General features: G+C 42.2%; 1 protein-coding gene and 1 long non-coding RNA gene across 2 annotated transcripts in view; one reads left to right on the top strand and one right to left on the bottom strand.

Moving 5' to 3' along the window:
• The window catches only part of MRPL1 (mitochondrial ribosomal protein L1), a 70,698-nt gene extending 65,703 nt beyond the window's left edge, over positions 1–4,995 (bottom strand). The window contains exon 1 of the mRNA XM_019962988.2: positions 4,821–4,995. Coding sequence (XP_019818547.2) covers positions 4,821–4,851 — 31 coding nt within the window. The 5' untranslated portion in view covers positions 4,852–4,995. The remainder of the gene's footprint in view (positions 1–4,820) is intronic.
• Position 4,996: 1 nt separating this feature from the next.
• LOC139183655 (uncharacterized) lies at positions 4,997–7,804 on the top strand. Its single transcript, XR_011567242.1, has 2 exons — positions 4,997–5,403; positions 5,961–7,804. It is a non-coding gene; the product is annotated as an uncharacterized lncRNA (long non-coding RNA).
• Positions 7,805–13,859: the final 6,055 nt, after the last annotated feature.

The following is a 13,859-nucleotide window of genomic DNA, read 5'->3' as shown; positions in this document are numbered from 1 at the left end:
GTTTGATCCCTGGGTCAGGAAGATCCCCTGCAGAAGGAAATGGCGATCCACTCTAGTATTCTTGCCTGGGAAATCCCATAGACAGAGGGGCCTGGCGGGCCCCAGTACATGCGGTTGGAAAAGAGCTGGACACAACTTAGTGACTGAACAACAGAGAAACAGCACTATTAGAACATATCTGTATTTTCAATTCCTCTGTAATCAGTTTATCTATCTGTAGTGTTTTATTATATTCCTTTAATATATTTCTTTTCCTCTCAGCAGAAAACCTCACTTGCTACTTCAGAGAAAGCAGATGCTCTCCGAATTTCCTCCACTACTTACAAACCTAACTAAATCTGCATTCATTCTCAAAAGTCATCCCCACCCCTACCCCACAGCAATAAGATGGAAATTAATCCATCACCTTTGCTGGCTGATTTTCTTACACAGGATACTGAAAGGTTAGAGATCCCCAGGACTTCTCAACCTAACTCTATAATCCTTGTTTTCCCCAGGAGATCGCATTCATCTAGTCCTTGCCTTCCCACCATAAGCACCAGTGCAGGCCACCATCATCTACTACATGAAACACTGCAACAGACTCCAAACTATTCTGTCTTTGGCCCTCTTCATTTCTTTCCCTCCTCCTACTAAGAGGGATGACTTAAAAATGAAATCACATATCCTTACAACACTTGGATGCTTCTTCAAATAAAGTAAATACTTAACAAGGTCCTCCGTGAGCTACCTCTAACCTATCTAGGCAGCTTCATCTAACACCACTCTCTTAGGCTTTCTGCACTTCAAATACACTGCCTCCTTTGAGTTACTTGAACACACCGAGTTTTCTACAACCTTCAGACTTTCAAACATAATCTTCCCTCCTTCTGTGACATTCTCGTCTACTACTTTGCAATCCCCACTTCCCAAAGCTAATTCATAACTATCGAGTGATCTTTCAGGGACTCTACTTAAGCTTATTCCTTCAGAAAAGTCTTCCCTAAAGGCTCAGAATCGACTAAGGTTTCTCACATGCACTCTTACAACTTGTACTTTTCCTTCACAGCACTTAGGACATCTGTAATTATGGAAAGAACAATCCAGTTAATGTCTGCTTCTCAATAGATAAGCACCATGGCCAAAGAATGTATATAACTTGTTCACTATTGTGTTTCTAACACAAAACCCAGTGTTTTTTCAAATGAAAACACAATAAATATCTCTTTAACGAAAGAAGGAAATGTGAACTAATGAGAGCAAAACCTGGATTCAAATTACTTTAAGCATTATTCATTCAGTTCAGTTCAGTCGCTCAGTCGTGTCCAACTCTTTGTGACACCTTGAACTGCAGCACATCAGGACTCCCTGTCCATCACCAACTACCAGCGTTTACCCAAGCTCATGTCCATTGAGTGGGTGATGCCATCTAACCATCTCATCCTCTGTCGTCCCCTTCTCCTCCTGCCTTCAATCTTTCCCAACATCAGGGTCTTTTCAAATGAGTCAGCTCTTCGCATGAGGTAGCCAAAGTACTAGAATTTCAGCTTCAACATCAGTCCTTCCAATGAACACCCAGGACTGATTTCCTTTAGGATGGACTGGTTAAATCTCCTTGCAGTCCAAGGGACTTTCAAGAGTCTTCTCCAACACCACAGTTCAAAAGCATCAATTCTTTGGCACTCAGCTTTCTTTATAATCCAACTCTCACATCCATACATGACCACAGGAAAAACCATAGCCTTGACTAGACGGACCTTTGTTGACAAAGTAATGTCTCTGCTTTTGAATATGCTATCTAGGTTGGTCATAACTTTCCTTCCAAGGTGTAAGCATCTTTTAATTTCATGGCTGTAATCACCATCTGCAGTGATTTGGGAGCCCAAAAAAATAAAGTCCGACACTGTTTACCCATCTATTTGCCAGGAAGTGATGGGACCAGATGCCATGATCTTAGTTTTCTGAATGTTGACTTTTAAGCCAACTTTTTCACTCTCCTCTTTCACTTTCATCAAGAGACTCTTTAGTTCTTCTTCACTTTCTGCCATAAGGGTGGTGTCATCTGCATATGTGAGGTTATTGATATTTCTCCCAGCAATCTTGATTCCAGCTTGTGCTTCCTGCAACTCACCGTTTCTCATGATGTACTCTGTATATAAGTTAAATAAGCAGGGTGACAATATACAGCCTTGACATACTCCTTTTCCTATTTGGAACCAGTCTGTTGTTCCATGTCCAGTTCTAACTGTTGCTTCCTGACCTGCATATAGGTTTCTCAAGAGGCAGGTCAGGTGGTCTGGTATTTCCATCTCTTTCAGTATTTTCCACAGTTTATTGTGATCCACACAGTCAAAGGCTTTGGCATAGTCAATAAAGCAGAAATAGATGTTTTTCTGGAACTCTCTTGCTTTTTCAACGATCCAGCAAATGTTGGCAATTTGATCTCTAGTCCCTCTGCCTTTTCTAAAACTAGCTTGAATTTACAACGTATGAAAGAGGAGTGGCATTTTGTTGAAGATCCATGTATTCATTCATCATTTATTGGACAATAATTATGCCAATGAAACAATGTGCTAGCACTGCTTTAAGTATTTCATAAACAAAACGAACAAAATCCTTTTGCTCATGGAGCTTACATCGTAGTAAGGAGAAGCAATACTAATAAACATAATATGGTAGTGGTAATGGGAAACCCTGAGGCTTCCCTAGTGGCTCAGACAGTAAAGAATCTGCCTGCAATACAGGAGACCTGAGTTCAATTGCTGGGTCAGGAAGATCTCCTCAAGAAGGGAATGATTACCCACTCCAGTATTCTTGCCTGGAGAATCCCATGGACAGAGGAGCCTGGCAGGCTACAGTCCATGGGGTCACAAAGAGTGGAGACAAACGAGCAAGTCTTTCACTTTTGCACTTCAGTGGAAAACCCTCTGGGTAAAAGGAATTGAGAATCAAGGGGAAAGTTAGTTGTAATTTTAAATAAGAAGGTTAAGGTAGGCCCTTTTAAAAAGGTGACATTTGAGCAAAGGCTTGAAACAATTGAGAAAGTCAGTAATGCAAATACCTAGAAAAAGTGTTCCAGGCCCATTCCACTTGAGAGAAAAAGTCCTCCCAACAAAGGAATGTTTTTGGTGTGTTTATGGAACAAAGAAGCTGCTGTGAGTACAATGAGTAAAGAAGAGAAAAAAGAGCTCAGGGTGGTAAACTGGGTGAGTGGAGGGAGGAGAAGGCAGGCACCAAATGACATGGAAGACCCTAGGTCAGTGCTGTCAAACAGAGATATAATGTAAGCCACAGGAATAATTTTCTAATAGCCACAATTTTTAAAAGGGTAAAAAAAAAAGTTAATTAATAATAAAAATTAACATTTTATTACAACCAATAGCCAAAATATTATTTCAACATGTTTTTAATATAAAAAAATTAGAGATATTTTACCTCTTTCGGTACCACATCCTCAAAATCTAACATGTTTAACACACTCATTCGGATTAGCCACATTTAAAATGCTCAATCACGGATAACAAAATGGACAGCACAGCTATTGGTTATTCTAAAGACTTAAAACTTAGAAAAATGGGGAGGTTTTGAGAATTCTGATCATAGGAGCAACGTGATTTGATTTATGTTCTTAAAGAACCAATCTGACTACTTGTTGAGGGTAGATTGTAGAGAAATCTAAGTCAGGGGTGATAATGGCCTGGAAGGTCGTTTCAGTGAAGTAGTGAGAAGCCGCCAGATTCTGGATTTATTTTGAGAGTACAACCAAAAGGATCTGCCAACTACTTAATGTGAAGTGTGAGGAAAAAGAGGGGGAGTCAGGAATATTCTGAGGTTTTGTGTCTGGGCAACTTAAAGGATGAAGTTACCATCAAATGAGACGGGTAAGACTCCAGGTCATGACAATGAGTTTGATTCTAGTTAGATGCTGATTAGATATACAATTGGAGATCTAGAATAGAGAGTAGTTTAGAAATCTACAGTTCAAGTACTTATTGTAGATAATTTTGAGAACCATTAAGATACAGACAACAGTCAAACCACACAACTTGGACGAGATCACCAAAAGAGTGAATTCAGATACAAAGACATGAGGTTGAAGGATGGAGAATCCTGGCTGCTGAGGCATTCCAAGGTAAGAGATTGGAAATAGGAAGACGAACCAGCAAAGTAATGTGACAAACGACAGGTGAGATAAAAAGGAAATTAAGAGAGTAAGGCATCCTGAAAGCCATGAGAAGAATACGTGGCAAAGAGAGAATGATAACCTTTGATTCTAACTCCTTTCCTCCCCCGTCCTCGCAGCCCACATCTCCAGCATCGGAGACAAAACTGTGTCTCTGACTCCTTCCCTACGGCGGCTGGAAGGATGTCCATGTACATCTCCCTCCCACTTCAGTCCTAGGGTGGACAGCTCCAGAAAGGAGTGAAAACCTCTCTGAGGTAGCTTTTGAGTATCAACGACCCTCTGGAGAACTTAGAGCCAAGAAAAAGTAGAGGTTTATCAAGCCCCCTGGCTTCCCTGGTAGCTCAGAGGTTAAAGCGTCTGCCTCCAATGCGGGGGTCCTGGGTTCGATCCCTGGGTTGGGAAGATCCCCTGGAGAAGGAAATGGCAACCCACTCCAGTATTCGTGCCTGGAGAATCCCACGGACGGAGAAGCCTGGTGGGCTACGGTCCACGGGGTCGCAAAGAGTCGGACACGACTGAGCGAGCGACTTAACAGACTTATCAAGCCCCCAGTGCAGACCCGCACGTTGGAGTGTCCGACTTGCAGTGCGCAGCCGGAGAAGACCCCGCGCCAGAACTATTTTTCCCCGCAAGCCCAGCTGACCCTCTGTTTTACCTCTACCGAAGCATCTTACGGTCGCCGCCATGTTAACCACTCCGGATTGTGTTGACGAAATTGGTCCCACGCTTCAACGTGAAAGAAATTTACAAAGGGTTCCCATCCGGAAATGGCGGAGGGGGAAGGGATTCGAAAGCGCAAGAGGAAAGGGGCGGGAACCAAAGTAGACTTTCGAGCCGGCAAGAAGGGGGGCAGGGGAGGGCGGACAGCAGGGTGCCCCGTGGCGGTGTTCCCGTCAGTCCTTCGTGCTGCGTAGGGGCCTGTGTTCGTGGTTCCGGTTCGACGGTTCAACCTCCTTCAGGGAAAATCTGCCCTTCCTGGAAAGTGCGGTCCTGTTGGCGATGCTCCAACTATTTTATTCCTTTTTATTTATTTGATTCTACAAGCGTACTTAGAACGATCATTTTAATAAATTGTGAGAGTACCCAGGAGAATACGAAAAGCAGAAGATCTGGAGAATCTCACCAACTCTCAGCACCACATTTCCAGCCTTGTAAAGACTTTTTAAAAATTAGCCAGGCTGTGTCCCACTCACTGACAAACTCTTTTTCACTCATCGCAGGATCAGCGTGGTTTTAAGGTAATCTGAACATTAAGCAACTTTCCATGTTCCCCCTGCTGACAAACCATGCTGTTAGGCTCAATCGACTAACAGGACGACAAATTTATATAACACTTCTAGCTTTAAAATGGCAGACCCAAGCCCTACGCACAGGTTATTCTGACTGGGGGCGGGTGCGGGGACGGGGGCGGGGGGTGGGGTGGGAAATCAGCATCCTTTCCATTACGTCACAGCTGATGGTGTGGCTTATCTAAAACAAATCTGATCACGAATTGTAACACTTTCCAGTTTAAATAAAACCCTCTCACGACTACCTCGAGCTCGATTCTGGCCTCCGCCTACCTCTCTGGCTTTAAAGCCCTGCCAACAGCCCACCCGCCGACCCCGACTCCGACCACCACCCCCGTACACATACCTGGTTTCTCACTTCCATGCCTTTGTTCATTCTGTCCCCTCTGGAACGTCCTGTACATATCACCTAGGTAACTTTTTGGTTGTTTTGTTTTGTTTCGTTTTTAATTAAGATTTCAGCTCAGGCTCTATTCATTGATGAAGCATACTTCTTCCCTTCCCAGGCTGAGTTATGGCCACCTCTTCTTGGTTTTGTACAAGGCTTATACCTGACCTAGAGCCAGACATCCTGGAATGTGAAGTCAAGTGGGCCTTAGAAAGCATCACTACGAACAAACCTAGTGGAGGTGATGGAATTCCAGTTAAGCTATTCTAAATCCTGAAAGATGATGCTGTGAAAGTGCTGCACTCAATATGCCAGCAAATTTGGAAAACTCAGCAGTGGCCACAGGACTGGAAAAGGTCAGTTTTCATTCCGATCCCAAAGAAAGGCAATGCCAAAGAAGGCTCAAACTACCGCACAATTGCACTCATCTCACACGCTAGTAAAGTAATGCTCAAAATTGTCCAAGCCAGGCTTCAGCAATACGTGAACCGTGAACTTCCTGATGTTCAAGCTGGTTTTAGAAAAGGCAGAGGAACCAGAGATCAAATTGCCAACATCCGCTGGATCATGGAAAAAGCAAGAGAGTTCCAGAAAAACATCTATTTCTGCATTATTGACTATGCCAAAGCCTTTGACTGTGTGGATCACAATAAACTGTGGAAAATTCTGAAAGAGATGGGAATACCAGACCACCTGATCTGCCTCTTGAGAAATTTGTATGCAGGTCAGGAAGCAACAGTTAGAACTGGACATGGAACAACAGACTGGTTCTAAATAGGAAAAGGAGTATGTCAAGGCTGTATATTGTCACCCTGCTTATTTAACTTCTATGCAGAGTACATCATGAGAAACGCTGGACTGGAAGAAACACAAGCTGGAGTCAAGATTGCCAGGAGAAATATCAATAACCTCAGATATGCAGATGACACCACCCTTATGGCAGAAAGTGAAGAGGAACTCAAAAGCCTCTTCATGAAAGTGAAAGTGGAGAGTGAAAAAGTTGGCTTAAAGCTCAACATTCAGAAAACGAAGATCATGGCATCTGGTCCCACCACTTCATGGGAAATAGATGGGGAAACAGTGGAAACAGTGTCAGACTTTATTTTTCTGGGCTCCAAAATCACTACAGATGGTGACTGCAGCCATGAAATTAAAAGACTCTTACTCCTTGGAAGGAAAGTTATGACCAACCTAGATAGCATATTGAAAAGCAGAGATATTACTTTGCCAACAAATGTCCATCTAGTCAAGGCTATGGTTTTTCCTGTGGTCATGTATGGATGTGAGAGTTGGACTGTGAAGAAGGCTGAGTGCCAAAGAATTGATGCTTTTGAACTGTGGTATTGGAGAAGACTCTTGAGAGTCCCTTGGACTGCAAGGAGATCCAACCAGTCCATTCTAAAGGAGATTGGTCCTGGGTGTTCTTGGAAGGAATGATGCTAAAGCTGAAACTCCAGTACTTTGGCCATGTCATGCAAAGAGTTGACTCACTGGAGAAGACTCATGCTGGGAGGGATTAGGGGCAAGAGGAGAAGGGGATAACAGAGGATGAGATGGCTGGATGGCATCACTGACTCGATGGACTTGAGTCTGGGTGAACTCCGGGAGTTGGTGATGGACAGGGAGGCCTGGCGTGCTGTGATTCATGGGGTCGCAAAGAGTCGGACACAACTGAGCGACTGATCTGATCTGATCTGATATACCTGTACCTGTTTTTTTCTGTTTTAACAGTTTTATTGAAGTGTAATTCACATACCATACAATTCACCAATCTAAATTATGTAACTCAATGGTTTTTAATTTATAGAGTTGTGTGACCATCACCACCATGTATCTGTCTTTCCCACTAATTGTCTGAGCTCTTGTGGCCAGAAATGGTGTCTTACTCATTTTTGTGACCTCAGCACATACTACCTGCCTGGCAGGTAGGAGGCTCTCAATAAATATTTGTTGAATAAGTCATTATACTTATTGAATTATTGACTTGCAAACTTGCTTCCATGAAGCTGCCCATAGGACTGGATCAAAGTAGAAATTTCACAAATGCTTTATTTCATATTTGCATATTGTACTCCTCTACATGAAATATGTTTTCTTCTACTTTGTTGGCCTGGCTTGTCAACACCTAAACAGTTACTTCAAAGGTTACACACACATTTAGGGCTGTTAAAAAAATTCAAAGACATTTAATATACCTTTATAACTTTCTTTTCTCTCTCCCTCCTTACCTTTCCTCCCTTCCTCCCTTCCTTTCACAAATACCTGAGTGCCTACCACGTGTCAAGCAGTGCCCTTTGACTATGCATACATAGAGTGAATAAAATAGCCATTGCTCTCATGATGCTTAAAAATGAATTTCGTATGAGGGTAAATGCCAGAATTAGAGCAAGTTCACCTAATTTATCTCAGACAAAATGCAAACATCCAAATTACAGGTGCTGGTCCTTTGATTCAACATCCCTTCCTTTTCATAGTTGGAATCAGTTGGCCCCCATGTGTGTAACTTTTATGTCTTGTATTATAACAAGAGAATTTAAACATCCAATATGTGGATTCAGAGTAGCATGTAATATGCTTGTGATAGTAGCCTTATTGAAACAATGTCCTGTAGAGGTGTAGCTCACCTGATTGTCAGTCAGACCTTGATAGCATCAGTCAGGTAGGGTCCAGAGTCCCTATACAAAAATATATAAAGAGGTTATTTAGCTTGAGACTTGTAAAAACCACAAAAATGCACCCTCTGAAATGGGAACTCCAAGCCTCTGAATATTTAAGACTTAATGACATTCTCATTAAAGAGAAACAATAGAGCAATTTTGCTTAAGCAGTGGTGCTCTGGAACAAAACTTCTTAGATTTGAATCCCAGTATTATCACTTTCTAGCTGTGTGAGTTGGGGCAAGTTACTATACATTTCTGGGGCTCAATTTCCTTACCTGTGATACGGGGCTAATAATGAGATATTTACTGAAGTACTTACTACCATACCTGTGCCAGGTATGGTATACTCTTTAAATGTTGTCATTATATTAAGGAATCAGTGAGAGCTCTTAAACAGAGAAGCAAAATGAATAAGCTGTTCTAGTACCCTTTCTTCCAATATCTGAATAATTCTTAATTGATTTATTCCTATGTGTGCTAGGATGTCACCTTCTTTAAATGAGAACTTTTATTAGTATTTGCAGAAATACTGCAAGTACTTATGCACTTCTTCAAAGTTCACTTTGAAGCAACTTTTCTCAATTGATTTCCAGGAAGGCTTTTACTCTCCAGGAGTCTTGGCATCATGCCAGGTGCTTGCATGCCTGGCTAATTTCCCTGGAAAAAGCTTCTTAATATTTGCCCAGCCCTGTAGTTCTCTTAGCCTGTGTTCTCTGCCTTCCTCACCTATCTTCCAGTTGCGCTGGAAACTCCTTTGCAAGAAGAGTCACTTCCCATTTGGGGTTCAAGTTGAAAATGGATCCTCTAATTGGACCAAAAAAGGAACTCTCCGACATTTCCTGCTTCAGGAGTGTGCAACAGAATCACCTGAAGGCTTGCTAAAACTCAGCTCACTGTTCTCTACTCCCCAGAGTTTCTGATCTGGTAGGTCTAAGGCAAAGCTCATTAATTTGCATTTACAATAGATTCTTGGGTGATGCTGATGCACTAGTCTAGAGATCACACTTTAAAATCCACTCCCTATATTTATAGCATGAAACATTTACATCCATACCTACCATTAACTTGGGGAGGAGTCATTTTGTTTAACAATTTTATATTCAATACAATACAAGCAATGAATTTCCCCATGTGATATGTCTCCAGGACCAGAATCTACTCACCCTTGTCTTCTCCTCTATTTGGAAACTGCTGTTCCATGTCTGGGTTTCAGCTCCAAAGCTGTCCAGCTGTCAGCGGGGAGAATCCTCAGTGTTTGCCTGCCTACCTATCTAGATTTTGAGTATTACCAACTCCTACATTCCCCTCCCTCCTTGTGCTTCTTTCATACTCAGATTAAAAAAAAAAAAAATTTATTTCCGTGGCTGCACCAGGTCTTAGTTGTAGCACTCGGAATCTTCAGTCTAATGATTGAAGACATGTGGAATCTGGTTTCCTGACCAGGTATCAAACCTGGGGCCCCTGCATTGGGAGCATGAAGTCTTAGACACTTGACCACTGGGGAGGTCCCTCAGATTATTTTTTATAAAGAAATAACTATCTAGAATAATATTGTCATACAAGATTGAAAGTTTGCTGAGGAATTGGAACTCATTGTCTTGTCCCTTCCATATATGGGAGCTTCTGTGTCCAACAATCCCTAGGAGACTGTTCTAATTCTAGATTGAATTAGATTTAGAACTTTCCAGTGGAATGCTGGTAAATGTTTGACGATAGGCTTTCCAGTACAAAACACACAAATTTATAGTATTTGCCAATTTCCATGGAATAAACATTCCCAGAATAGCTAATTTCAAGCTACCAAACATAAAATCATGCAACTTACAAAATTCGGACAACTTAACACTGGTTCTCACATGGCTAGAGCACTACTGGGAGTTTGTAAAAACCTTCAATAACTTTTAGAAGGCCTTTGTTGTTGTTGAGTTGCTAACCTATGCCCAACTCTTGGGACCTCATGGACTGTAGCCTACCAGGCTTCTCTGTCCACAGGATTTCCCAGGAAAGATTACTGGAGTGGGTTACCATTTCCTTCTCCAGGGGATCTTCCTTACCCAGGGATCAAACCCCAATCTCTTGCCTTGGCAGGCAGATTCTTTACCACTGAGCCAACAGGGAAGCCACTTTAGAAGGCCTATTCTAAACCAATTCTAGAGCCACACTTCTCAAAATTTAATGTAAATACAAATCATCCAGGAATCGTAATATATATATTCTAGTTTAGTAGACCCAAGGTGGAGCCTAGGATTATGACTTCTTTGGAAATCTATTGGCTCCTAAGTGATATTGACACTGCTGTTCCATGTTGATGTTCAGTCACTCAGTCATGTCAAACTCTCTGCGACCCCGTGGACTGCAATATACCAAGCTTCCCTGTCCTTCACTGTCTCCTAGAGTTTGTTCAAACTCATGTCCATTGAGTCAGTGTTGCCATCCAGCCATCTCATCTTCTGTTGCCTCTTTCTCCTGCCCTCAGTCTTCCCCAGCATCAGAATCTTTTACGATGAGTTGGCTCATTTGCATCAGGTGGCCAAAGTTTTGGAGCTTCAGCTTCAGCATCAGTCCTTCCAATGAATATTCAGTGTTGATTTCCTTTAGGATTGACTGGTTTGATCTTGCTGCCTCGGGAACTCTCAAGCATCTTCTCCAGCACCACAATTCAAAAGCATCAATTCTTTAGCAGCCTTCTTTATGGTCCAACTCTCATATCTGTACATGCTGCTGCTGCTGCTAAGTCGCTTCAGTCGTGTCCGACTCTGTGCGACCCCATAGGCAGCAGCCCACCAGGCTCCCCCATCCCTGGGATTCTCCAGGCAAGAACACTGGAGTGGGTTGCCATTTCCTTCTCCAATGCATGAAAGTGAAAAGTAAAAGTGAAGTTGCTCAGTCGTGTCCGACTCTTCACAACCCCATGGACTGCAGCCTACCAGGCTCCTCCGTCCATGGGATTTCCTAGGCAAAAGTACTGGAGTGGGGTGCCCTTGCCTTCTCTGATATCTGTGCATACCTACTAGAAAAATCATAGCTTTGACTCTACAGACCTTTGTTGGCAAAGTAATGTCTCTGCTTTTTAATATGCTGTCTAGGTTGGTCATAGCTTTTTTTCCCAAGGAGCAAGCATCTTTTAATTTCATGGCTGCAGTCAACATCCATAATAATTTTGGAGCCCCCCCAAAATTAAATCGTCACTGTTTCCATTTTTTCCATTCCATTTGCTGTGAGGTAATGGGATGGGATGCCATAATATTCATTTTTTGAATGTTGAGTTTTAAGCCAGCTTTTTCACTCTCCTTTTTCACCTTCATCAAGAGGCTCCTTTTCACTTTCTGCCATTAGGGTGGTGTCCTTTGCATATCTGAGGCTATTGATATTTCTCCCTGCAATCTTAATTCCAGCTTGAGCTTCATCCAGCCCAGCATTTCATGTGATGTACTCTGCATATAAGCTAAATAATCAGGGTGACAATATACAGCTTTGACATACTCCTTTCCCAATTTTGGGCCAGTTCATTGTTCCATGTCCGGTTCTCACTGTTGCTTCTTGATCTGCATACAGGTTTCTCAGGAGGCAGTTAAGTTGGCCTAGTATTCCCATCTCTTTAAGAATTTTCCACAATTTGTTGTGATCCACACAGCCAACAGCTTTGGTGTATTCAATGAAGCAGAAATACATTTTTCTGCAATTCTCTTGCTTTTTCTATGATCCAGCAGATTTTGGCAATTTGATCTCTGGTTACTCCAACTTTTCTAAATCCAGCTTGTACATCTGGAAGTTCTTGGTTCATGTCCTGTTGAAGCCTAGCTTGCAGGATTTTGAGCATTACCTTGTTAGCATGTGCATGTTAGTTGCTCAGTCATGTCCGGCTGTTTGCAATCCCATGGACTATAGCCCATCAGGCTCCTCTGTCCATGGGATTTCCCATGTAAGAATACTGGAATGGGTTGCCATTCCCTTCTCCAGGGGATCTTCCCAACCTAGGGATAGAACCAGAATCTCCTGAATTGCAGGCAGATTCTTTAGCATGTAAATGAGTGCAATTGTGCGGTAATTTGAACATTCTTTGACATTGCCCTTCTTTGGGATTGGAATAAAAGCTGGCCTTTTCCAGTCCTGTGACCCCTGCTGACTTTTCCAAATTTGCTGGCAATTTGAGTACAACACTTTCACAGCGTCATCTTTTAGGATTTGAAATAGTTCAGCTGGAATTCTATCACCTCCACTAGCTTTCTTCATAATAATGCTTCCTAAGGCTAGTCTATGGACCACACTTTGAGTAGAAAGATCCTAAAACAGATCCTGGAGCAAAATTCATGATTCCATCATTAGTCTCAAGCCAAGACCATTTGAATAAGTCGCTGATGCAAAGAGCTAACTCATTTGAAAAGACCCTGATGCTGGGAAAGATTGAGGGCAGGAGGAGAAGGGGATGACAGAGGATGAGACTGTTGGATGGCATCACCGACTCAATGGACATGAGTTTGGGTAAACTCTAGGAGTTTGTGATGGACAGGGAGGCCTGGCATGCTGCAGTTCATGGGGTCACAAGGAGTCGGACACAACTGAATGACTGAACTGAACTGAACTTCCTAATAGAATGAATAAACTTAAGTGGGACTCATTCCAATTCCAAAGAAAAGCAATACAAAGAATGCTCAAACTACCACACAATTGTTCTCATCTCACACCCTAGCAAAGAAATTCTCAAAATTCTCCAAGCTAGGCTTCAACAGTACGTGAACCAAGAACTTCCAGATTTAAGCTGGATTTAGAAAAGGCAGAGGAACCAGAAATCAAATTGCCATCATCTGTTGGATCGTAGAAAAAGCAAGAGAATTCCAGAAAAACATCTGCTTTTGCTTCATTGACTATGCTAAAGCCTTTGGCTTGTGTGGATCAGAACGAACTGTAGAAAATTCTTAAAGAAATGGGAATACAGACCACCTTACCTACCTCCTGAGAAACCTGTATGCAAGTCAAGAAGCAACAGTTAAAACCACGCATGGAACAGTGGACTGTTTCTAAACTGGCAAAGGAATACATCGACATTGTATATTGTCACCCTGATTATTTAACTTATATGCAGAGTACATCATGTGAAATGCTAGGCTGGATGAAGCTCAAGCTGGAATCAAGATTGCTGTTAGAAATATCAATAACTTCAGATATGCAGATATCACAACCCTTATAGCCCAAAGCGAAGAGCAACTAAAGAGCCTCTTGATGAAAGTGAAAGAGGAGAATGAAAAATCTGGCTTAAAAGTTAGCATTTGAAAAACAAAGATCATGGCATCTGGTCCCATCACTTCATGGCAAATAGATGGGGAAACAATGGAAACAGTGACAGACTTTATTTTCTG

The sequence above is a fragment of the Bos indicus genome, chromosome 6 (assembly GCF_029378745.1).
Source record: "Bos indicus isolate NIAB-ARS_2022 breed Sahiwal x Tharparkar chromosome 6, NIAB-ARS_B.indTharparkar_mat_pri_1.0, whole genome shotgun sequence".
Lineage (NCBI taxonomy): Eukaryota > Metazoa > Chordata > Mammalia > Artiodactyla > Bovidae > Bos > Bos indicus.
This window is presented reverse-complemented; position numbering and strand designations above follow the sequence as displayed.